Raw genomic sequence first — 23,402 nt, forward strand, 5'->3', positions numbered from 1 at the left:
AGGACAAGAGTCCTGAGGGGTCTCTTTCTCTGAGGCTGCTGCTGAGAGGGTTCCCTTACCTCAGGCTGCCCTGCACTTGGAGAAAGAGGTCACTGGTTAACACGTACCCAAGGAGCCGAGTAAGTAAAATTACAAAAGCCGCAAGACACAGTGATTCTGCAGATTTCAGTCTAGACAAAGACAGGCCTGTAAATCAGCAACAAAAACGGAGGGTGGGGGGCGCCCTGATGTTTGCCGAGGGCACAGGTTTGAGCTTGAAAAGGAAGCTGAAGGGGGGGGGGGGGGGGGCTTTGTAGAGACCCTGAACCAGCTCTTCATATCTCTCTCTGTCTCTGTCTCTATCTGTTTCTGTGTGTGTTTTCCATTTTTTTGACATTTAATATTATTTTGTATTGGCTTCAGGTGTACAACACACTGATTAGACAAACATGTAATTTACAAAGTGTCCCCTAAATATTTCAAGTAGCCACCTGGGACCGTACATAGTTACGACAATATTATTGGCTATCTTCCCTAGGCTGTACTTCCCATCCCTGTGACGACTCTGTAACCACCAATTGGTACTTCTCAATCTCTTCACCTTTAGGAGAAGGCGTCCCTTAATCGTATCAGATGGAAGATGACAGGGAACACTGCCCTCCCCTGTGGCCCACACATCTAATATGTGTCAGAGAAAGGAAGGATTTCAGACCAGAAAAGAAGGGGTGGAGGTGGCGGGGGAGGGATGGTCTCATGGCAAACCCCTGGGAGGAAGGAGGAAAAAGGAAGAGGGTCTGGTGGGCAGTTGGTGCCACTGAAAGTCTACCATGCAGGCCAGGCCCACACAATGGAGGAATTCTAAAGTTCTTTAATAAAAACCACCAGAACTGCAATGGCCAACATCATCTCCTGGATGGATCACTGGCTTGCTGAAGAAAATTGCTAACTCCTCACTTCCTCGCTTATTTTCATTCTGAAAACAATTCTTGCGAAACAGTTGCCTGAAGGAGACCAACTCCACTACACCCGGTCCTTCTGTTTCCAGATTCTTTGCAAGTAACTGAAATGAGGTATCTCACAAAAAAGATGCGGCCCCAAGGAAGACAAGCTGCAGCCACTGCATCTACAAAGAAAAGGCCCCCTGTGTCCAGGAGAGATGGGCGTGGCGGTCGGTGCAGGACACGGAGGTTGGGGTGACTGCCGGCCAGTGCTGGGAGAAGTGGCCGGGATGCTCTCTGCCCAGGTGGGCACCTTGGCCAGGGCTCTGCCCAGCACAGCAATGGTTCTCAAACATTTTAGTCTCAGGATCCCTTTCTTAAACAATTAGAAAATCCCCAAGAGGTTTGCTACTGTCAGAAAGTGCGTTGTATCCATTGGTATTGACTATAAGAGAACTTAAAATGGAGAAAATTTTCCAAACTGAAGAACACACATTAACTAGCTGTCTGAGGGTGATGCCATCACAGGAGTCCAAAGAGAGTGTATCATAACCCCTAGGATGAATTACAAGTTCTGAATGCTAATTAAGCACGCTAGTCCTCCCCAAATGATCAAATCCTAACGTGTCCATGATAATTAACAGAACAAAGCATGGTGACTGCAATGGGCTGAATGTTTGCATTCCCTCATTCATGTGGAAATCCTAACCTCCCAAGCCGATGGTACCAGAGGTGAGGCCTCTGGAGGTAATTATGTCAAGAGTATGGAGCCCTCACAGGTGGGATTAGTGCCCTTATGAATGGGGTCTCGGGGAGTTCCCTTGCCCTTCCTCCATGCCGGACACAGGGAGAGGTTGGCAGTGCGCAACCCAGAAGAGGGTGCTCTGAGCTGGACCACGCTGGCACTCGGACCAGGACTCCCAACCTCCAGACAGTGAGCAACAAATCCCGGTTGTCGATGAGCCACCATGCTGAGGTACTGTTCCAGAGGCTGAACTAAGACAGAAATCTAATCCTGTCAGGAAATAAAAGCTGGGTGTGGATGGAGGCGCTGCTGGGCGGCTTCCTTCCATCCCATGGAAACTAAAGAACTAAAGGCTGCCCCGACCCACCATGGCGTCTCTGAGAGCCTCTCTGCCACTCTGTTCTTGTATTTCCTTTGGTTTTGATAAAAATCTTTGAACTCTGTGCAACCCCCAACCTGAAATCTCTCCTTTTCACCAAGTCATTCTCAGCTTTGAGTCTGAGCAGCCAGTGGCCACTGGCCAGGCTTGCTAACAGGACTCCTTGGTCCTATAACCTACGCGCGAAAGGATGAAGACCAGCTCCCCATGGAGACAGTAAGACTCCACAGCTACTAGTCATATCCAGTATTTCCTGTGCACCGATGCAGAGCACCAGGTGCCTACCAGGTATCTCACAGCCACCCTTTCAATAGACGTTATACCCATTTCACAGATGAGGAAACAGGCTGAGAGGGCTGAAGGGGCTGGCCCTCGATCACATCCTGGGGCCCTGGTGGTGCTTCACTTCCTCCTCTCGCTTCACCCTCACGGCCGCCCTGTGCAGGAGAAGAGTATAACTAAGCTGAGGCACCTCGGGCACAGCTCTGGGAGAGGTGAGGGCTGTGGCACCTTATCAGGCATTCATACCTCCCAGTGAGTCATCATAAGTTTTCCTGCCAGGAGAGTTAGCTGACACCCTGGTGAGGAAGATATGGGTCCTAAGCCAGGGCAATCACGGTGGGGTGGAGGGGAGGAGAATGGCCTGGAACCTCACAGGAAACAAGAAGTCGTAAGGAACCCAAAGGGTCGAGAATAAAGCACATATTCGCAGGTGATGGTGTGAGCAGGTACCCAGGGCACAGAGAGGCTAAGAAACTTGCCTCAAATGGCACAGTTAGTAAGTGGCAGTGGCCGGTACTAAATAGCACCCACCTTAAATGGTGGATTCGAGCTTTAAATGAGTGAATCCGGGTCACTCAGACTGGCATCTGACACACAGCAAGCACTCGATGGAAATGAGCTGCTCACAGCACCACGCACACAGGAAGTGTGCCACAAAGAGGAGCCAGCACAGCACAGCACAGATGTGTCGGGTACGTAAGGACATTTTCCAACTATACTGAATAGCTTTCGTGCCCACAGCCACCCAAGCAAACTTCCAGCGCTACCTCCAACACTCCAGCTGGTCGTGCAGACCTGTGACGTTTCTTCAGTCCTGCTATGGAAGGCACGCAGTGGGGGTGGGGAACCGTGCATGCTGGCTGGCAGGGCCCGGTCCCACCACCTTCTTGCTGCACCATATCTCTGAGCCTGGATTTCCTCAGCTGCAAACCGAGGTCAATCGCATGTCCCTGCCCACCAGCACGGATGTCCTGCTGCTGCTTCGGCTGGCTAATGGCTCCAGCAGATCACAGACCCCTTGCGCCCCCCACCCCAACCCCCCCCACACACAGCTGGGCTCTTCCTGCTGAGTGCCGGCTCCAGAATTGGGACTGCTGGCCTCACAAGCGAGCTCACAGGGTGGGGGGTGGGGGTGGGGGGGCAGAGAGCAGAGAGCAGAGAGCAGAAACACCCCTGTACCAGTGAACTCCTACTCCCTAGTCTTGCAGGGTTGCAATCAGGGAGTGCCTGAGGAGAAGGTGGAAAACGAATCCCCAAGTCCAAAGAATTTTAAGTAGGCTTAACAGATACAGATAGAGATGCTTCATTGGGGAGACTATATGTATATATGTATATGTATATATATGTGTTTGTGTGTGTATATATATGTATGTGTCCTATATAATAAAAGCCTAATATGCTAAGTGTCTGACCGTTCAACCATTTGGCCAGTCGCTATGACGCACACTGACCACCAGGGGGCAGACACTCCAATCAGCAGGTTAGCTTGCTGCTGGGATCCAGCCAATTGGGACTTGGCAAGACGGGCTGGACACACCCTGGAGCCAACCTCCTGTGGTCCCTCTCTGGCTGGCCAATCTCCCATGGTCCCTCCCTGGCCTCTAAAATATTTCTTCTAATTAATTTCCTTTCAATGTGCATGAATCCATGCACCAGGCCTCTAGTGTGTGTCTATATATATGGTCTTTGTCATGGAAAAACCACAGGCAGCGAGTCACCTCACCGGGAATCAACACTTCACCAGCACTCATCCTCTGAGGCTTTAGGCGAGTTCCCTTCTCTGGGCTATGGTTCTTCATCAACCCCTCGGAGTAAGATAAGTCTTTGACCCTGTAGAGTGCTGACAAATAAAATATGCCGGCAACCTTTGCAGCTGTTAAAGGACGGGGCTGTGGATGAGATGCGGACAGATAATTTAAGTCTTTGTAAAAACAAGTTTGAAGATTCAGCAAGTGCAAAAGTGTTGTGAACAGAGCAGGGGCGGTAGGGGAAGATACTGAGAAGGAAGCGGGAGGAGGAAGGGCGGGCAGGCCAGCGTGGCTGTCACAGGGTCAGCGTGGGGCACTTCCCTCCCACTCGAAGGCAGTGTTCCTTTTGATTCATTTCTGGGATTTTTTAAAATTGTCTTCCTTCCTGACAAAATGATCTCAGGGCTCAAACCCAAACCAATGACCAAAAACACAAAACATAATGTGCTGACGCATCAGTGTTTCTATCCATGGAAACACCAATGGAGAGGTCTGCCTGGTCCTTGCCCAGCCTGGGCAGCGGCTACAGAATCAGGGCTGATGAGGAATCTCAAGATCCAAAGGAGGTAGGTGTTTGACCTCCACACTCTCTAGGGCTCGCTCCTTCTGGCTCTGAAATGGCAAGTTTATATACTTCCCCCGAACCCTTACAAGTCCTGGTGTCCCCCCTTCCCCCTCCGGTCCTCGGACTCTCCATATTCTCAATTCTTCCTCGGTGCACCTTTGCCTAAGTTCTTCAAGGCCACCCCACTGCGTGTGTGCATGTGTGTGTGCATACATGTGCTCGTTTGTTCGTCCACATGTGGTTCATTCTACTGTCCTCCCAACAGCAACATGTCAGACTCAGAACCCACGTCTCAGCCTGGAGGTCCTGTGACGGAAAGGCTGAGCTGGAGAAGGCACTGACCCCAGGGGCTCCCTGTTTTCCAAGCATCGCACGGTTGGGAGGAAGAATGGGAGGCTCCGAGGCCACGGGGAACTTCCCAGGGAATGAAGAGCCGCTCGGTCTCCGCTGAGAGTCAGGACACAGACTGACACAGCGATTTGCCCCACGAGGTTAGGCCCTCAGGAAGCAACCACTGCCGTCTCAGAAACAAACACAAATGAACTCACCCTGGGTAACAGTGTGCTGGGCGAGGGCGGATCTCCCTTCACACTGACGTTGCCAGGGGAAGGGCACAAGCAGAAGTGAACTCTCTGATGGGTAACATGTGGAACTCATACTCCTGGACTCAATGCATAAAATGTACACATATATTAAAACTATGCATTTATTTTTCAGCGGCTACAATGCCTCCAGCAGTGGCGTAACAGCGAGGAGCCAAACAGGTCTGGTTTGCAGCTTAGCTCTACTGTGTGCCAGCTGTACCGTCGGAACATTTACTGATCGGCTCTAAGCACCTACTCTCTCCCTAAAAAGTGGAGAAGCTCCTGCAAAGCTGTTGCAAGGATTAGAAATATGTATAGAAATTAATACAGCCCTACCCGCCACAGAGCAGTTTAATAAACTGTGGCTATTACAATACTGTAGTGGCTCCTGATGCTTCTCAAGATTTGCAGCGTGGGAATGAATGCTGAAACATTTCCAGAAGGCTCCATAGTAAGAGTAGGTTTGCCTTTATTGTGGCGGGGGGGGGGGGGGGGGGGGTGATGGAGTGGGGGTTTTTAACCACTACTTCATGTGATCTAGCAATGCCACATGACTGCGGGGGTGCTGATAGATCAAACCTAAGTCAGAGTCCAGTGACGATGCATTACAGCAGGAAGTGAATCTGACACTAAATCCTCAGCCCCCACCCCAGCTGGCCTGGGTAGGCGCAGGGCCCCAGGAAGGCCACCCTGTTCCCCAAAATGGATGTGTGAGTCAAGAATCACATCCATGTCAAGCTCCCATCCATCACTCATGCTTGTGAGAGTAAGTCTGGGTGAAGCGCCCACAGCGTCTAGCGCCACGAGTGGACCTGACCAAGCAGCCGTTGGGAGACCTTGGGTGAGAACTACAAACCGCCTGGAGACCTGGGAGACACACGGATCCCAGGCTGGATCTTGGTCTTTTCCCTTCAACAGTACAACCTGAGCTGGGAAAAATGCCCACCCCCAAGCCCCAAGCTCCTCATCTGAAAATTCAAGCGTTACATCACAGAAGGCTGTGAGGACTGACGATAAAATACACGCCCGGAGCCTGGTAGCATTCCCAGTGTTTCCACCACTGGTCACGCTGGGACCCGAGCATCCACCTCCGGAGGCTGATGAAAAGATTAAATGATGCAACGTCTTGAACTTGGCATTGTTTCTAAGGGCTCACCAGGCTGAGCCATGGGGAGAGACGGCCACACTGCTCAACCCCAGAACCACCTCCCAAAAGCCTCATCAGGAAGCCTGAGCCCACGCTCTGCTGGTTCTGTTGGGTCAGGGAGTCAGCACTGTTAGAGTGCACACAGCTCTGGGAGAGGTGAGGGCTGTGGCACCTTATCAGGCATTCATACCTCCCAGTGAGCCATCGTAAGTTTTCCGCCAGGAGAGTTAGCTGACACCCTGCTGAGGAAGATATGGGTCCTAAGCCAGGGCAATCACGGTGGGGTGGAGGGGTGGAGAATGGCCTGGAACCTCCCAGGAAACAAGAAGTCGTAAAGGGACAAGGAGGATGAAGAAGGGAACCCAATGGGCAGGGAAGATCCCAATCATGGAAAGACCATGGGCCTTAGAGACACAAACTCCAGCTTCCCACTCACTGCACACCTGGGTCACCTCACCGTTTCTCTCTACACTCAATTTTCTCATCTGCAGAATGAAGTAGGCACTGTTTCCCTTCAGGATTCTCTGAGGACTCTTTAGGATACTACCTGTAAAGTATTCAGCCTGGAACCCGGAACATTCTACGAAGAGTCGAGCCCGACTTAAAGAAACCCACTCTGAGCTGAAATCCCCCTGGAAAACGGCTCCAGAAAGCCATGTCTGCCGATCGGACTCCCTAAGGAAGCGGAGGCCCAGTGCACTCAGAGGACGTCTCAGACCTGACAGTGGGTCTCTCCAAAGCCTTTGGAATTGAGAAAGCACCACCCCAGAAGGCACTGCGGCTGGGTTCCAGGTTAGCCCAGGAAAACCTCCTTAGTCAGGAGCCCATCCTGTAACCAATTCGCACAACAGTGATGGGGCCAACTCAAGGACATCTGAAACACAACTTGGCTTTGAAAAAAACCATGTGCCACGTCTCAGTAAAGACCATCATTACAAAAAGGGCAACTGGGGAAAATTGAACACTGCCTGATATTTAGTGATATGGAGAACATGTTCAAAAAAAATTTTTTTAAATGTGATCATGGTACTGTGGTTCAGTTGTTGTTGTTTTTCAAGTTCTTATCTTTTAGAGACACATCCTAAAATATTCATGGATGAAATGAAACCATCTTGGGTTGATTCAGGAAAATCAGGGGTGGGGCCAGAGAGGAGCTCAAGGCCGGCCAAGGCAGGTCAGTGCTGAAGCTGAGTGACAAGTGTGAGAGATGCATACTCATCGCTCTACTTTTGTGCACGTGTAAAAGCTAAAAACAAACCGACAAACCAGAACAGGAGCATGCCCAAAGGGAAAAACCACTTGAAGGGCTGAGCCACTAAGAAAAAAAGACCATGAAAGGTACATGCATGTGTATGGGGGATACTAATAATGCAAAGTATTACAAAATTATCCAATCATAAAAGCCTTTTTTTTTTTTTTAATGCCAAAGGTATTCTTTAAGTTAGCAATTACTTGACAAAACCTCTCAGAGTCTGTCTCTCGATGGTGAGCTATGGCAGTGTGAGGCGGGGATGACATGTGAGACGCAAAGGCAGAACTGACCACAAGCTTCAGCCTGCCGCTGTCAGCCCTGTGGCCTTGGACAAGTCATGGTAACTTTCTGAGGCTCACTTTTCTCTGTGAAATGAGGAAATGGTGGCTTTGTTGCCTTACAAAGTGTTGTCTGGATAAAATGAGTCAAGTGATAGGAAAGCATTTTGTAAGTCGTAGCAGAATGCTTGCTGGCAAGCAAACCCAGAGCACAGGGCTCCTAAAATCATATGATCCACTGCTCACCGTCTACAAAGGAAAGCCAGAGAGCCGACTCTGAAATACCAAATCTCTCATTAATCCCTCCAGTGCCACCTCATGAACTGGCTGCCCGGACAGCAGCTATAAATGACCTACATTCAAATGCCTCCCACGCAGGAAACAAGTCAGGGGGGAAATATTTTCCTTTCCCACCTGCAGAAGACTATGTGTGTGTGTGTGTGTGTGTGTGTGTTTCCACTGGGAGAGTAAACAAGCGTGACTCTCGGATCCCGGGGGAGGCGGCGGAGGGAGGGTGTGGGCCATGGAGCCCCGCAGACCCAGGTTTGATTCCTGGCTCCATCACACCGGGTGACGGGTGAGTTAGAAACAACCCATGTGAAGGACTCGGTCCAGGGCTGGGACTCAGAAACGGGAGCTACCACGGTCCCAGACACGGCTAACCAGTGGCAGGCGGCAGGATGCAGACCCCGAAAGGCAGACCAAGAACTTGGCCGGGCATCTGGGTTTGCCATGAGTCTGTGATCCGATGTCTTACAAATTGAGTAACTGAGGGTTTTCCGACTGCTCTGTGTAATCGCTAGGCATGTAACTAAAAGTCCAGAGAGGTAGACAGCAGTATCCGGAAAACCTTTACCAGCGCTGCCCTCAACAAGTATAAATCACATGCCGTTTCACCACAATCTTCACCATTTTAGTCAAATTTATGAGTGCCAACTAGGTAAGGAAAAAAAAGAGAGGGAGGGAGCAATCCATGGCCCTGAGGCACTTTCAATGTCAATGTACTAAACTGAAGACAGGTTTGAACATGAATAAGTACATAACTGAGCTCATTAGCCAGTCAATGACAATCAGAGGGAAGAAATGCTACTTCTGTGGCCATCCAAGTGGTATTTAATAGCCAGGAAGTTCTTATTCAACTCTAACCTAAATACCTCATGCCTCACCGAAAGCCTACTCCCTGATGGTTCTGCTTTGTTACTCTTCTATTCACAAGCATTTTTTCTCGAGGCCCCATGGGAGGTGGAAGGAGCATAGGGTAGGCCGAATCCTTTCTAAGGCTGGGAATCCTTCCTGAGCCTGGCTTGTCATCGGTCAGCAGGGGGAAAGCACCGGCCCGCAGAATTGCTGGATTAAATTAAATGAGATGATGTGTGTCGGGCATCCAGCACAACACCCAGCATACAGTAGGTGCTTAATTGTAGTGTTCGCATAACCTGAATTTGCTCAAACTCTCCTCCCAGATGCAGATGCCTGGGATGGTGATGGTGTGATGGGACTTGGCACCACTATACTTACCGGGAGGCAGCGTGTTCACCCGCACGGCTGTGAAAATCTCAGTTATTAAGGCGGCAGCAGCTGCTGGGCCAGCAGTGAAGGCTTATTTTGCTTTGCACTTTGTGCAAATAAGAAGGGAGTATCTAATTTTATGTAAGTGCTATTAATGCGAATAAACATTACGAGGAAAAGGAAATGGGCTTCATAAAAAAATGATTAATGAAACACAAAGGAAGACTCCTCACACTTTGAGAAAATGAAGACGCTCACATTTTATTCTGCATGTCACTGGTCAGCGGAGAAGCCACTTAGGGGAGGAAAGCCGTTAGCCCTCGGCAGACCTTTCAGCAGCGCCTGTTACTTCACACAGAGAGGCGGCCAGGCAAACCAGAAAAGGCCCCGAACCCGGCCCATTTCCCCCATCTCCGTCCACCTCGCGGCCACGGAAAGCTATTTTTGCTCTCTGTGGACTGAGGCGGCAACGGGGAGTTTCTCCTCTGCCCACAGCCTGTGCGGAATGTTGGTCTTTCCTGACCACATCAGGAAAGCTGCAGCTAGAGGCACAGGGCTGACCACAGCCCTTCAAAGTGCCCAAATGAGTACCGCGCAGGGGAGGGGGAGGGGGGGAACTTGCAGAGAGGGGGGCAGAGAAACTAATGCGCTCCCAGTGCGGCTGGGGGCCAGGCCCACGGCTTCTCCACTAGGTTGTCACTCTGAAAACGGATGAGGATGACAGGGCCAGAGAGCTCGGTCCTCGTCCCAGCCTGGCTGTGTGCTCTGGGTGGACGACCCCCACACCCAGTCCCTGCCCGAGGGGAGGCTTAGCCCTGCCCATCACCTAACCCCGCCAACATGGCCAAGTGCTCTCCTGACCTAAGCTGGTCCCATACGATCCTCCCCGAGATTCGGCTGGAGTGGGGCACTGGGCTGGGGGCACGTAGGGCTGGGGCTGCCATCCTCTGCCGTTCCCCCCAAATAGAACACCCTCATTTCCTCCTATTCTTGCCACTCACGTTCCGTAAGTCCTTCCAATGAACCCTCATGTTGCCTGATTTAGCTCTATTTTGTTTTCTTGGGGTGAGGTGGGGCCTGTTACTCGTAACAAAGGAGCCCAACACCCTTAGGTTTTCTGGGCCTCAGCTTCCTCCCCGTAGAAAAGAGGGAATGGACGGATGGTCTCGAAGGCCCTGCCCAGCTCTGTCGAGTTTTTCGTAATAACAGAGTCACCGTGCCAGGTGCCAGGCTGCGCATTGGGGACATGGCCATCCTTGCCCAGCCTCTGAGCACAGTGCTACAGAATCCAAGCTACCCGGGCTGTACTCACAGCAGAAAGAGCTTGGAAGAGCTTCTATTTCCCTCCATCCGAAGCACATCTGGCAGGAACAAAGATGGCCTAGCTCACCGTAGCCAACTCCGCTTTCCGTAATAGTTGGTACCAAAAATGCCATCGTGTTTTGGGCTTTTCCTCCCTGGCACTGGAGGTTCTGCTTCTGTCTTCCTAGCTCCTGGGTGGCTAAAGTGGGTGCTGTCTTCTCCAAGGGGCTATACTGCAGTTCTTTGGGGAAAATTATAGCACAGTCTCCGCATTAACATTCGGTTCTTACATAAGTGGACGCAAACGGCACCACGTCCGGGGCTGCTCGACATGCTCCAGGCAGGAAGAGCCCGCCGTGAACTCCCGATTCTGTGAGGACCAAACAGGATCAGGTGCCCCAGGTCTGACCTGCCCCCTGCCCCACAAATAATTAAAACTCAGCCCACTGACACTGAAAAGAGTCATGAGGCACATAGAGACTCAAGTTCAAGGATAGATCCTATTCACTTTAAGGCACTGCCTCCAAACCAAAACAGAATTCCTGTGGTCTCAGTGCTTCACGCTGGAATCGGGAAGGCACATTAAGCCAGCGGCCATGGCCAGGGCCAAGGCACAAATGCACCCCCAGCGCCTGCCCACAAATAACCACAAATACCTGCATTCATTATGCAACCGAGAAGGTGGCTCCTTACCCAGAAGCCCCAGCAGAAGTCAAAGGGGCCAGCACTGCCCGGGCTTTGATGCACCAATGGAAGGGACATGGTGGAGGGGTGGAGGGGAGGAAACAAAAAGAATCGGCAGCGACACAGGAAGCAGGGACAGTGCGACGCACCCTCTTACTTGGGAGTAGCACCCACAAGGACTGAGTATACAGTAAAAGCGAGTTGACAGTCTGTTTCAGATCAAACTGGCTTTGACCATGACCCCGAAAGGTCAAAGTGTTCAGTGGTGCCTCTAGTCCAGCCGTGGGCAAACTACGGCCCGTGGGCCGGATCCGGCCCATTTGAAATGAATAAAACTAAAAAAAAAAGACCGTACCCTTTTATGTAATGATGTTTACTTTGAATTTATATTAGTTCACACAAACACTCCATCCATGCTTTTGTTCCGGCCCTCCGGTCCAGTTTAAGAACCCATTGTAGCCCTTGAGTCAAAAAGTTTGCCCACCCCTGCTCTAGTCCCATATCTGCGCCTCCGATATCAGGTGCTTGACGGCACACACCGGCTCTGCCACCTGACTCACCACCCACCTTCGGAAATGAGTCCACCGAGTCTCCTCCTCACACTTACACATTCAAGGGTCTAGTCCAGTAGCAATAAACAGCGACAGCAATGAGGACGTAAGAATAATCTTGCTCAGCTGGTGTGGCTCTGCGGTTGAGCGTTAACCCAGGAACCAAGAGGTTGCTGGTTCGATTCCTGGTCAGGGCACATGCCCGGGATGCTAACTCGATCCCAATAGGGGTACGTGCAGGAGGCAGCCAATCGAAGATGTTTCTCTCTTATTGATGTTTCTATCTCTCTATCCCTCTCCCCTCCTCTCTGAAATCAATAAAAACATATTATAAAAAAAGAATTATCTTTTATTGAGCACTCACTGTGCCAGGCACTGCTCTAAGCACCTGGCAGACACTGACTCACCAAGAGGTAGGTACTCTAAGAGGAAACAAAGACACACACTGGGAGGTGACCGGGCTGCAATTAACCCTGCAATTAACTTCTTCCTCCTCAACCCAAATGTTGCCACTGCCATCTCCCCACGGAGGAATGCTTCTGCCCTCCCCCATGCCCGCCCCACAGGAGGGGGCTGACTATGTGACTGCTCGGACCCCGCCCTGCACCAGGCCGCACTTTACCAGCAATGCAGCCATCTGAGTGCCTCACCTGCATGATCTCCTTCAATACTCAGAACAACTCCATTTAGCAAATGAGGAAACCGAGGCTTAGCTGCAAAGTGATCCCCAGCCCATCACTTACTCATGTTTAAGTAACACATGTGGGAACGGCTGAGGCCAAGGTCTGGCTCCAGTCCCCAGGGACTAGGTTACGTAAATGGAAACCACCTCTCCGAGGCTCCCCTGACTCACAGACATAAGGGCACCGATCTGGGCAGTGGCTGAATGTCCAACCCCACACCAGTGCTTCCAGTGAAAGCCTTAGCCCGACACCAGGGAGTCCTGTGATCTATGCTGTGGCCTCGCACGGATCGTAGTACGTCTTGTGAGAGAGCAGGCTGGCCTGCAAGATCAGGTTCCTAAATTCAAGTTCACTCTCCGCCCATCCTACTTGGAAGCAAGTTCTAGAGAGCAGCAAGGGAAGAGTCCCCCACATTCCCCCGCAAAAACTCCAGCCTCCACAGCCTTTGTGAGCAGAGTGCAAAGAGCCAGGGCTGGGAGTCAGGACCCCTGAACATTCAGATCTAATTTTCTTCCCATCATTAGGCCTCGGTCTTCTCTCTGAGCCTTGGTTTATTCATATGTAAGAAAATGACAGAATGCAATCAGACACTGGATGGTAGACATGGAAGATGTTTTTTAAAGCCTAAAGATGGCATATAAAGGGCAAATAGCATTAGCTTGGAATACGTGGCCAACAGGTTTCAGCCTTGTTTTAGAAAGAGCTTGAGTTCAGTTCCTTCTCTCTTGGCTTCTGCAGGCAAATGCATCTTCCCGGGCTGACCTTTGCTGGTGATCTCTGGGTGGGGTCAGAGGGTGGGGCCAGAGCCCAGAGCTGTGAGTGGGACTGTGTACCAAGGGCAGGCTTGTCCACCTTTTGCTGTTATATCTTCCAGAGATCAGGGATAAGCCAAGGACATGGTCTTTACCTTAAACAACGCGCAGGGCCAACCTGCATTTTCTGTAAAGCCTTCCTGAGGCCACTTTCTCAGCAGGTCTGCACCCTAGCCAAGCAGCTGCTATATAAATACACACTTCCTATTAGGTTTATCACTTTCAACATTTCAGAGAACCAAAGAGCTTACATTCCAGAACACTGGGAGCCGAGGAACGAGATCTCTCCTCAAGCCCTGGCCACAGAGGCCCTGTGGGTGAGAGTCCACGCAATGACGCTGGAGGACCTGAAAGCATGGATGATGCCCCAAAGAGCCGGGGTAAAAAGGAAGCACAGAGGAAGCCTGACTGGCATGCAGGAAGATGCCACAGAATGGGATTAATTCCCAAATCCACTACTTACTGTGGTGCATCCCTGGGCAAAGACTTATCTGCTGGGGGGGTGGGGGGGGTGGTCAATGATAATAGTAGGGTGAATGCAAGTGTTAAATATGAATAGGGCTTGCGCGTAGTAGGAAAGCTAATAACTGGTAATTACTGTTGTTGTGACAGAATGAATCTTGAAGGTGAATCTACATGCTACACCTTCGTTCTTCATTCAGCCAAAAATCCCATGCCTTCCAGAAAGACTGCACACCTGGCCTGCACACATGAAGCCCAGCGAGCCTCTAACGCAAGGCCCACCCTTGATTGTTGGCCCCTGAAGAAAACTCAGACCACTTCTCAAGGGCAAAGCTGTTGATCTGCGTATCTCCAGGGCCTAGCACACTGCTGGGCACATCACAGGCACCGTGTTCAGGGACTGGATGCTCAGTGGAGTGATCGAGCTTGTGTTGCTGGGGTGAATGCCCTGGTCTCTCCTATGCACTGCCCTTTTCTACCTCGTTAAGAGCGACAGCCCTTTTTATCTCCTTCTCAAAGGCCATTAGTTTCCCCGTAACACAATCCAGATAACAACTCCAATACCTCAGCTAGGCTTGGCAAAGCGATGTGTACATAGCAGGTGCTCCCCAAAAATGTACTGACACCCAGGTGAGTTCCCACATCTGAATCTGAAAAACCGTAAGTAAATATTTGAAAGCAGTGGGGGAACATGGTGTAGTTAAGTATTGCCATTAAGAACCTCCTGGAATGTGAACATGAGGAAAAACTAAGCCACTTAGCAACTTAGGCACCGCTGTTGCATGAGACGGAAATTAGAAGGTGCCGTGAAAGCGAAGCCTCCTATGTCCTCCCCCAAGCCAGTGAAATAGGTCTTTGCAGACATTCAGAATGTCTATGCTCTGTCTTAACCACGTAAGGATTTCCCAACTCCATTTACTTATAGCCACTGGACCCCAGAGACAAATCACTTCATCTCCAGGCCTCAGTTTTCTTCCCTGTAAAATGGAGATATACAATGGTCCCTTCCTTCCTACAGCCCATAGGAGGGTTGAATGAGAGCATGCATGCCATCTGCCCACGTCAGGCCTGGCACAGAGCAGCTGCTCAATAAATGGGCAGAACATGCCTCCTCCATCGGTACAAGGATAAAAGGCTGGCTCAATATTAAGTAACCAAGCACACCTTTGCTGGACTCTCCCTTTCACCAAGCACTAAGCATGGACCAATCCAAGCCTTGATTTTTTATTTAATTTTTTTTTTTGTTAATCCTCGCCCGAGGATATTTTTCCATTGATTTTTAGGGAAAGTGGAAGAGAGAGGGAAAGACAGAGAGAAACATCGATGTGAGAGAAACACATTGGTTGGTTGCTTCCTGCACGAGCCCCGACCAGGGCCTGGGCCCAGAAAGAGCCTGCAATCAAGGTATGTGCCCCTGACCGGAATCAAATCTGGGACCCTTTGGTCCACAGGCCGATGCTCTATCCACTGAGCCAAACCGGCTAGGGCCCAATCCAAGCCTTTAAACAGAGGGTCTCTCCTACTGCCTCCCCCGACAGTGGTCCTGGAATGCCTGCTTGCTCCATCCCCAGGAAAACTGTCTTCTCCTCGCCTCCTAGTCATTTACTCATAACTTCCAAACGGTCACGAGTGAAACAGCGCACGTCAGTGTGCTCTGGCTGCTGAATAAGCAAAACACTGGCTTCCTGCTTGGAAAACACTCTCGCACCAGGATGAAACCTTGGCAGCCAACCCACTCCTGCTTCCCAAAGGCAGCCACTCACTGCGTGCCAGCCACATCCTGACTCCAGGTTCCCGGGGGACCCTTCACCCCCAGAGGCGAAGACCAGAGGAGACTCTGCCTCTTTTACCGTATTTCTGACCCCCTTCCTACAGTGCTCGTACGGAGAGATTTCAGTAAAGGCCCCGACATCTGCAAAACACACTCTCTGCCAGTGACGTAGCAAAAGGGAGAGAGAGAGTGGGTTAAACGCAGATTCCAAGCTTGGAGCTCAATACCGGTTTTTAGTTGAGACTTATGCATGTTAATTAGGAACCCAAAGAGCAAAATAGTAAACGAACCGAAAGACATTTAATTACTAGAACTAGAAAAGATTTTTTTTACAAGAAATAATTCCAAGCTGCCCAAGTTAATATCTATTCCTGAGTTTCCACATCACCAAAAAAGCACCCAAAAGTTCTATTCCTAAGAATAACCACAAGATAACACAAACAGTGTTCTAAAGTAGCGGTCGCCAACTGGTGGTCTGTGAGGTCCGAAAGGTTGGCGACCGCTGTCCCAAAGGTCCCAAGTATCTCACTTATAAAGCACATACCAACAAGATTTGGTGGTTTGCTCTGAAACTTTTAATATTCTTAAGGCCCATATTTTTTAAGAGCTGAATTCTGATCCACTTAAGATATGTGCAATAATGTACCCCCGAAATACAAGTAAACTTGGGGCAGGGGTGGGGGGGGCGGGGCGGGGAATTCGACCCTGTGGTTATCTATATATATAAAAGGCTAATATGCTAAGTGTCTGTCCGGGTAATGATGTCACGGCTTCACCGAGCTTCCTCTCCCTAGCAACTAGCCTCCTTGCAGTTTCTTCAGCCCAGGAACATAACTTGCTTTATACCGAGGTGCAAACAAACAGTTCACACTTTAACCAAATGTCTGTGAAGTGTTTTACCATGCCTCATCTCATTTGATCCTCACAGAAGTCCTGGAATAGGTAGGTAGGAGACTCAGTGGAATTCTATTTTCTTTTCATTAGCCGGAAAATGGAGATTTAGAAAGCTCAGAAACTTGACCCGACTGAAAAGAAGAAATGGTGGACCTTGAAAATGACTTCAGGTTTTCTCACTGTGCAGAATACAGTCAAACACTGCTGTAGTTAAATATTTTACCCTTTGTTCTCCCTGCATGATCTACAATAATAATCTGCTTTGTGTTGATATTTACTGCTGTGTTGCTGACAATTACCTGAAAGAGGAGTTGGGGTGCTTCACTGGGCTGGAAAAAATTTAACTACAACAGAAAGCAGGTCTAATTAAGCAAGTTTATTCTATGTATATAAAAGGCTAAGATGACTTGTGCATGCACAATACATATAAAGCTCTCGCTGGCACCAATCGCATGCGTGTTTCCATCTGTCATTGTCGATCGTGAATTTGGTTGACACTTCTATTATAGAGAAAGGGTGAATAGCGATATTAAAATATTTCTTCTAATTAATTTCCTTTCAACATGAACAAATTTGTCCACCGGGCCACTAGTCTATCAATAAGAAACTAAAGGGTATGTTTCACATTTATGCAAATGAAAATCACTTATGAGTTCAACTTCATGGACTATGTATGATTCAAGAGTTAAAAGACACAGACTGGGGACAATGACTTCCTGACCAGTATTGTACTCAAGTTCAGAAAAGAGAGTTACAAAATTACTGTGCCATTCTGAGTGAAACAGTTAGTGTTATATTTTTGAGACCATGAGTATTATCAATGTACTCTAACATGACACTTTTAAACTTCTAGCCTGGTTCCAATTCCTTCTCAAGTTCATAGATAACCACATTTGTATTATGACTGATCTATTTTTCTAACCTTGCAAAACAGTAACACACACCACACATACACACCCGCCTTGCATTTGCTTTTAAATTTAGTTACCTAAAACTAAGACCAAGAGCAACATTTATCGTATCCTCTGCGGTTGCTGAAATTATGGGCACATACCCCTACAAATAGCATCTCCAACTACTTACCCTTATCACACCCCAAACAGAATGCAGTAACAGTATCTGAATGTGCAGACAGGGAAAGTTAAAACAACCGACAGTGCTATTAGCAGGCACTGAAAAAGTTATCGAGAAGGAAAATAACCGCTCAGTCTAATCAATGGGACATCCTTTAGAGGCATGTACAGTTAGTACAGAAAAAAGGATGCAAAATGCTCCGGTATCAGCATGTTCCAATTCATCACAATTAAGTGAAGGACTGAGCCCTCATGGGGTGGAATGCCTGGCAACTCCATGTAATCCTGGACACTGAGCATCAGGCTAGCACAAGGCTGACCGTTCACAAAGAAGAAGAAAAAAAGAAAAAAAGATCCATTTACCTCTGGCTTACAAACACACCTAGTTTGGTGATATTTCTCCAACTGAATTTCAAAATTCAGTTCCATCACCATCATTAACTTCAGAAAGAACGCTAGAAAGCATCCTCAACTGGCAGAAAACGTTCAGACTAATTTGCAGTACCTGGCAGGCAAGATGGGCCCCAGTACCAGCAGAAATCTCTCCTCTTAAAATTTAGGACCTGGGCGGCGGGGGTGTGGCTCCCTGGCCCCAAACATCCCCAGTTCGGGACTCAAGACACTCTGAATGGCTCAGTGGTTGAGCGTCAAGCTATGAACCAGTAGCTCGAGGTTCGATTCCAGGTCAGGGCGCATGCCCAGGTTGCAGGCTCAATCCCCAATGGGGGGACGTGCAGGAGGCAGATGATCAATAATTCTCTCTCATCACTAATGTTTCTTTCTCTCTCTCCCTCTCCCTTCCTCTCTGAAATCAATAAAAATATATTAAAAAAAAAAAAAAAAGACACTCTGACTGCCAGGCAGCAGCTGCAAGTGGAGGCAAGGAGGGGGTCCCAGGACGGGCAGGGGTGGGGCACTGACCACCTACCTGGACCTACCTCCTCGAGCAGCGTATGCGTTCCTGCAGTTATGCTTCAGAAGACCAGAGCTACATGCAACCTGGTCTGAAGAGCCAGCAGCAAAAACCCGTACCAAGAGCATTGCCCACAGAAGCCCAAGCTTCTCAATGTTAAAGAGGGCTCCCCAAGTCTCAAATAAGCCAACCCAGAAGAATCCATCTGGACAACACGGTCTGCTTCCCTAACTTCCCCCAGTGCTGTCTTCTGCAGCTGAAATAGGTATGGCTCGCTGGGAGGGGAGTGGTGCTTTACGGCACTTACAGCTGGTGCCAAGCTCCAGGGCAAATGTCCTATTTTCATGGAGGTTCAGAGGCTTTCACAGCCCTGGGGTCCCCCCTTACCTACCCCTCTCACCCTATCACTAATTCACTTAACATTGTAAAGGAAACCACTCCGACCTTGGCCCCGTCCCCAGACACCCAACAAGGTTCTCTGGAGGGTCTGCCTAGGAGGAGCTGTTCTTCTGCAGCCTCTGGTCTCAGCTCCGACACTTGCAGGCAGCAAGGGCCTCTGGCCTCAGTTCACCGCTCTGAGTGCCCTGCAGGCAGGTCCTGCTGGCGCAGCAGCTCAGGCATAACCGAACCCTCCGATGAGGAAGCCGGGTGGGGGCTTGCCTGCACAGATCTCTCTTCCACCCAGGACTGTAGGCCCCGGACTAGGTCAGGGATTGGGGGGCGGGGGGGGGGGGGGGGGGGGGGGGAGGAGGGCGGGGGGAGCAGTCCCAGCCAGAGTCCCCTCTCATTCCTTTAGGATTTTTGCCTCAGCCTTGCCAAGCCCTGGAGCAGTGCATTCACTGACCATCTCCCTGCCCCTTGCTGCTGACTTTGGCCACATTGCTTCCCCTCTCTCTGCCCTCGGTGGCCTGGCGCCACCTCCTTCTCGGGTTATGACAGGGTCAGGATGATGTGGAAAGCATCTAGCAGACTGCCCGACACCCAGGAAGGGCGACAGATAGGGAGAGGCCATCCCTCTTCTTCCCGGGGGGGGGGGGGGGGCGTGTGGGGGGGGTCCAGAGCCACTTCCAGCCTCCGGGGATCAGCACCCGGGCATGGGGGGCAGGCGGAGGCTGCACACCCCAGGTCCCCCTTTCACCGGGAGCGGGGGTCCCGGAGGGGGTGTGGCTCTGCAGCCCCAAACATCCCCGGCTCAGGAATCCAGGCGATCAGATGCCAGGCAAGCTGGGCAGCAGCTGCGAGCGGAGGCTCCGCGGGTCCCTGCGGGGCGCGCCGACAGCGACCTACCTCCTCCAGCAGCGTCACGGTGTTCCTGCAGTTGTGCAGCCGCGTGGTGAAGCTGGACGTGGTGGGCGAGTTGTAGTCCTCGGTGGTCTCGGCGATGAACTCGGACACGGAGATCTGGTCCGGCATCCTGCCGGGAGGGCGAGACACAGGCGCGGGGTGAGTCAGGGCGCGGGCTCCGGGGGCCGCGGGCCGTCCGGCGGCTCATGAACGCCCCGCGCAGCCCGCACCCGCGCCCGGCCTGGCGCGGCTCCCGGCCCCGGCGGCGGCGGGAGGAAGGGCGGGCGGGAGCAGCAGGCGGCGGCGGCGGCGGCGCTGGGCGCGGGGCCCTTCAAACTCCGAGCCGCGCGCGAGGCAGGGGGCTCCTGAGGACCCGCCTCCCCGGGCGCATGCCGGCGGCGGCTCCTGGGCGGCGGGGGAGGGGTCGGGGCGGCGGGATGCGGAGGGATCGGGCCGGGCAGCTGCGGGGCGGCCGGCGCTGCCTCCCCAGACGCTGTGACAGGCTGCGGCGAGGACACCGACTGACTGAGCACAGGCTCCCGCGGTCGGGTGGCCGAGCTGCGGGCGGCGTCGCTCCCGCTACAGTCACGGGGACAAACAAGGAAGTGGTCTGCGCACGCGCCGCCCCCCCCCCGCTCCCGCCGGCCTCCGCCCCGCCCCCGCCGCCCGCGGCCACGCCCCCGCCGCCCGCGGCCACGCCCCCGCCGCCCGCGCGCCGCCTCCCAGGCCAAGTTCCGACGCGGGCGCCGCGGGGCCGCCCCCAGCGCTGACTCCAGCGGGCTCGTTCGTTACGCCAGCGATGGGCGAGGAGCGGCACCAAAAAAAGTTGTGCGCGTTCTTTTTTAGTCCCGCGTGGGTGCCGGAAGCGAGCGGGGAGAGTCGCCTCCTGCCGCGGGGGGCGCGGGGCGGCCTCGGCCGAGCGAGGAGCCAGCCGGCTGCCAGGCTTGCAGCTGCCCGCTGGCCGGGCTCCCGTCCGCATTCCCTTTGCGGGGCTCTCGCCGCCACTGCAAGGCTAGTTTGTGCAGTTGGCTTAAGTTGCTAAAATACCAGCTGAAAACAAATGAAAGGGTTTTGATTTTTTTTTTTACTATTTTCTAATATTTCGTTGCCCCCTTTTTTTTTTAACCCGGAGGAAAGACCGGGGTCATGGGGTGTAAAACGCATTTCCCGAGGTGCAAATGGTGTACAATGCTAAGCAGATGCCAAATTTCTGCGGGAAAAGTACCAACAGATTGCTCATTCCTCGGCCCCGGCAGATGGCTATTTTTTTCACTAGCTCAATCTACTTAGTCCAATGAATCCATTTAATTTCTCACCATTGATTGCCAGTGAAATTGGTTCAAAAGAAAAAAAAAAAAAACCTAGGCTTTTGGGAAGCAACACAAGATTGGCTCCTGTCATTGCAGCCAGTGGGAGCTTTCTATAGCCACCTGAAAACTCACCTCAGCCCTGGCAGGGGAGAGCAGTTGGTTAGCGGAGTCATCCCCATAAACCCAGGTTGAGGTTAAATCTGGGGCGAGGGCACAGACCAGAGAATTACGCTAAGCGGAAATAGCCAGTCAGTCAGAGAAAGACAAGTATCACATGATCTCACTTATATGTGGAATCTAATGAACAAAATAAAATGAACAAAATAGATCCAGAGACATTGAAGACTGATGAATTTCAGAGGGAGGGGTTGCAGGAAGAGATTAACCAAGGAACTTACATGCACAGTACACAGTGAAGGCCTACCGAGGGAGCAGGAGGGGGTGGAGGGTGGGGGGGTCTAGGGTGAGGGGGTATTGGAGAAGGTCAATGGGGGGGAAAGGGACATCTGTAATACTTTCAACAATAAAGATAAGTTAAAAATGAATAAATAAATAAATAGCCCCCCCCCCAAAGAAGCAACAAATGAATGCATAAATGGGGAGCAGTGGGTCAATATTTCTCTTTCTCTCTCAAACAAAAACCTAAAAAACACCTCTTCACCAAAATCACGCTAATGCGCCCCCTGAGGGCAGAAGGCTGGCCCAGCGGCCACCCCCAGGACTGAGTTGCTGCTATCTTGATCCATTAAGTGTGTCCTCTGGTCTTTAACCCCAACTATAGTGGGCCTTAGGCAAGGCCCCCAGGCAAGGGGCCTTACTTTTTGCATTGGGCCTGGGGCAGGTCATAGCCAAAAGGTTGTCAAATGAAAATGCATAACTCACTTACTGTTAACAAATAAATCCTGAGGGCCCTGGAGATTCAGTGGTGACAAGACCCACACTGGTGAGCTTACCTTAGTAGGGCAACAGACAGACTAAAAATGCCAGATAAAGTGGATCACATATAAAGTAAGAAAGTGATGGAGGTGTGCGGAATGTTCAGACGAGGCCTCTGTGATACGGTGACCTCTTGAGCAGAAAAGGAATTGACGGGCTGAATCCCACTGATATCCCGTTGGCTAAGGGACCTTGGCCTTCAGTGGCCTCATATGCAGAGGGAAGATAAGGGCGCCAACCCCACGAGGCTGTTGAATGATGATGGATGAGAAAGTGCTTTGTGCACAGGAAAGCCATTATGAGAGTTGGAGGTGTTTTGTCTCCTGCAGCTGAAGGTTCTGTGCCTGGGAGCAAACATGGCCCCATCGAGCTTGGGCTAATTAAGTCCTGTGAGTCTCAGCAACCCCACGCTGCGCCATGGAGCAGGTGAGAGCGCAACAGCTGACACTTAGATTTCCATCCACTCCAAGAGGGCCTTCCTCTAGGCTGGAAATCAATTCAGACTTTTGGCTTTGCATTTCTTCTATTCTTCCCTCTATTCCAACTTGTCATCTAAAGCCGGTCACCTCTGCTGGGCTGGTAGCTCCTCCCATCCCTAAAAGCCATACGATGGCTCAGTAACTATGAGCTGTTATTAAAGCCTAGAGTAAGTGAATAACTGCCTCAACTCCAGGAGCCCTGGGTTCCAGAGCCTCCTCTCCTCATAACAGATGCTGTCACCTTGGGCCTTGGTGCCATCACTTGTACAACAAAGGGGATGTGTCAAAATGACGACAAAGATCCCTCCCAGCTGGAGCTGAGTCTGTGCATACCCTCGGCTCTGCAGACACAGGAAATAAAGGTGCGTACAAGCTAAGCTAACTGCCATGGTAAACAGCCAGGGATTTCTTTCTTGACTGAATTCACCACAGAGCCCAAACTTGCTGCCATCAACTGGTGTTTCACTTTCATTAGAAGATTATGTTATGTATCTGCTCCTCCTCCCCATCTCCTCCGGCCAAGAAAGGAACGTGTGAGCAATGTGATACTGTGCCCCGGTAAGGCTATACCTCCTCCGCCTGGTCTGCAGTTCGATTTCAAAGGTTCACATCATATCTGGGTTCATGGGCCATAATCCTCTCCTCTCCTCAGGTGCCCTGAACACCGTGCCTGGGTATTTGAAGCAAACAGTCTGATGTGGACAGAACTTAAAATGCTGGGTTTTGGTGTGTGCAGCTGCTCAGAACAGACATCATCCTTTCCAGAGCCAGGAAACACACATGCACACACGCACACACACACACACACACACACACAAATACTTGTGTGTGCCCGGCTTTGT

General features: G+C 51.1%; 1 protein-coding gene across 1 annotated transcript in view; it reads right to left on the reverse strand.

Annotated features, from left to right (window-relative positions):
• ASAP1 (ArfGAP with SH3 domain, ankyrin repeat and PH domain 1) overlaps positions 1 to 23,402 on the reverse strand; it is a 215,333-nt gene that overhangs the window by 143,564 nt on the left and 48,367 nt on the right. The window contains exon 3 of the mRNA XM_070392346.1: positions 19,839 to 19,965. Coding sequence (XP_070248447.1) covers positions 19,839 to 19,965 — 127 coding nt within the window. The remainder of the gene's footprint in view (positions 1 to 19,838; positions 19,966 to 23,402) is intronic.

Source organism: Myotis yumanensis, unplaced genomic scaffold, assembly GCF_028538775.1.
Source record: "Myotis yumanensis isolate MYYU_CA2020_CCGP unplaced genomic scaffold, mMyoYum1.0.hap1 SCAF_15, whole genome shotgun sequence".
NCBI classification, from domain to species: domain Eukaryota; kingdom Metazoa; phylum Chordata; class Mammalia; order Chiroptera; family Vespertilionidae; genus Myotis; species Myotis yumanensis.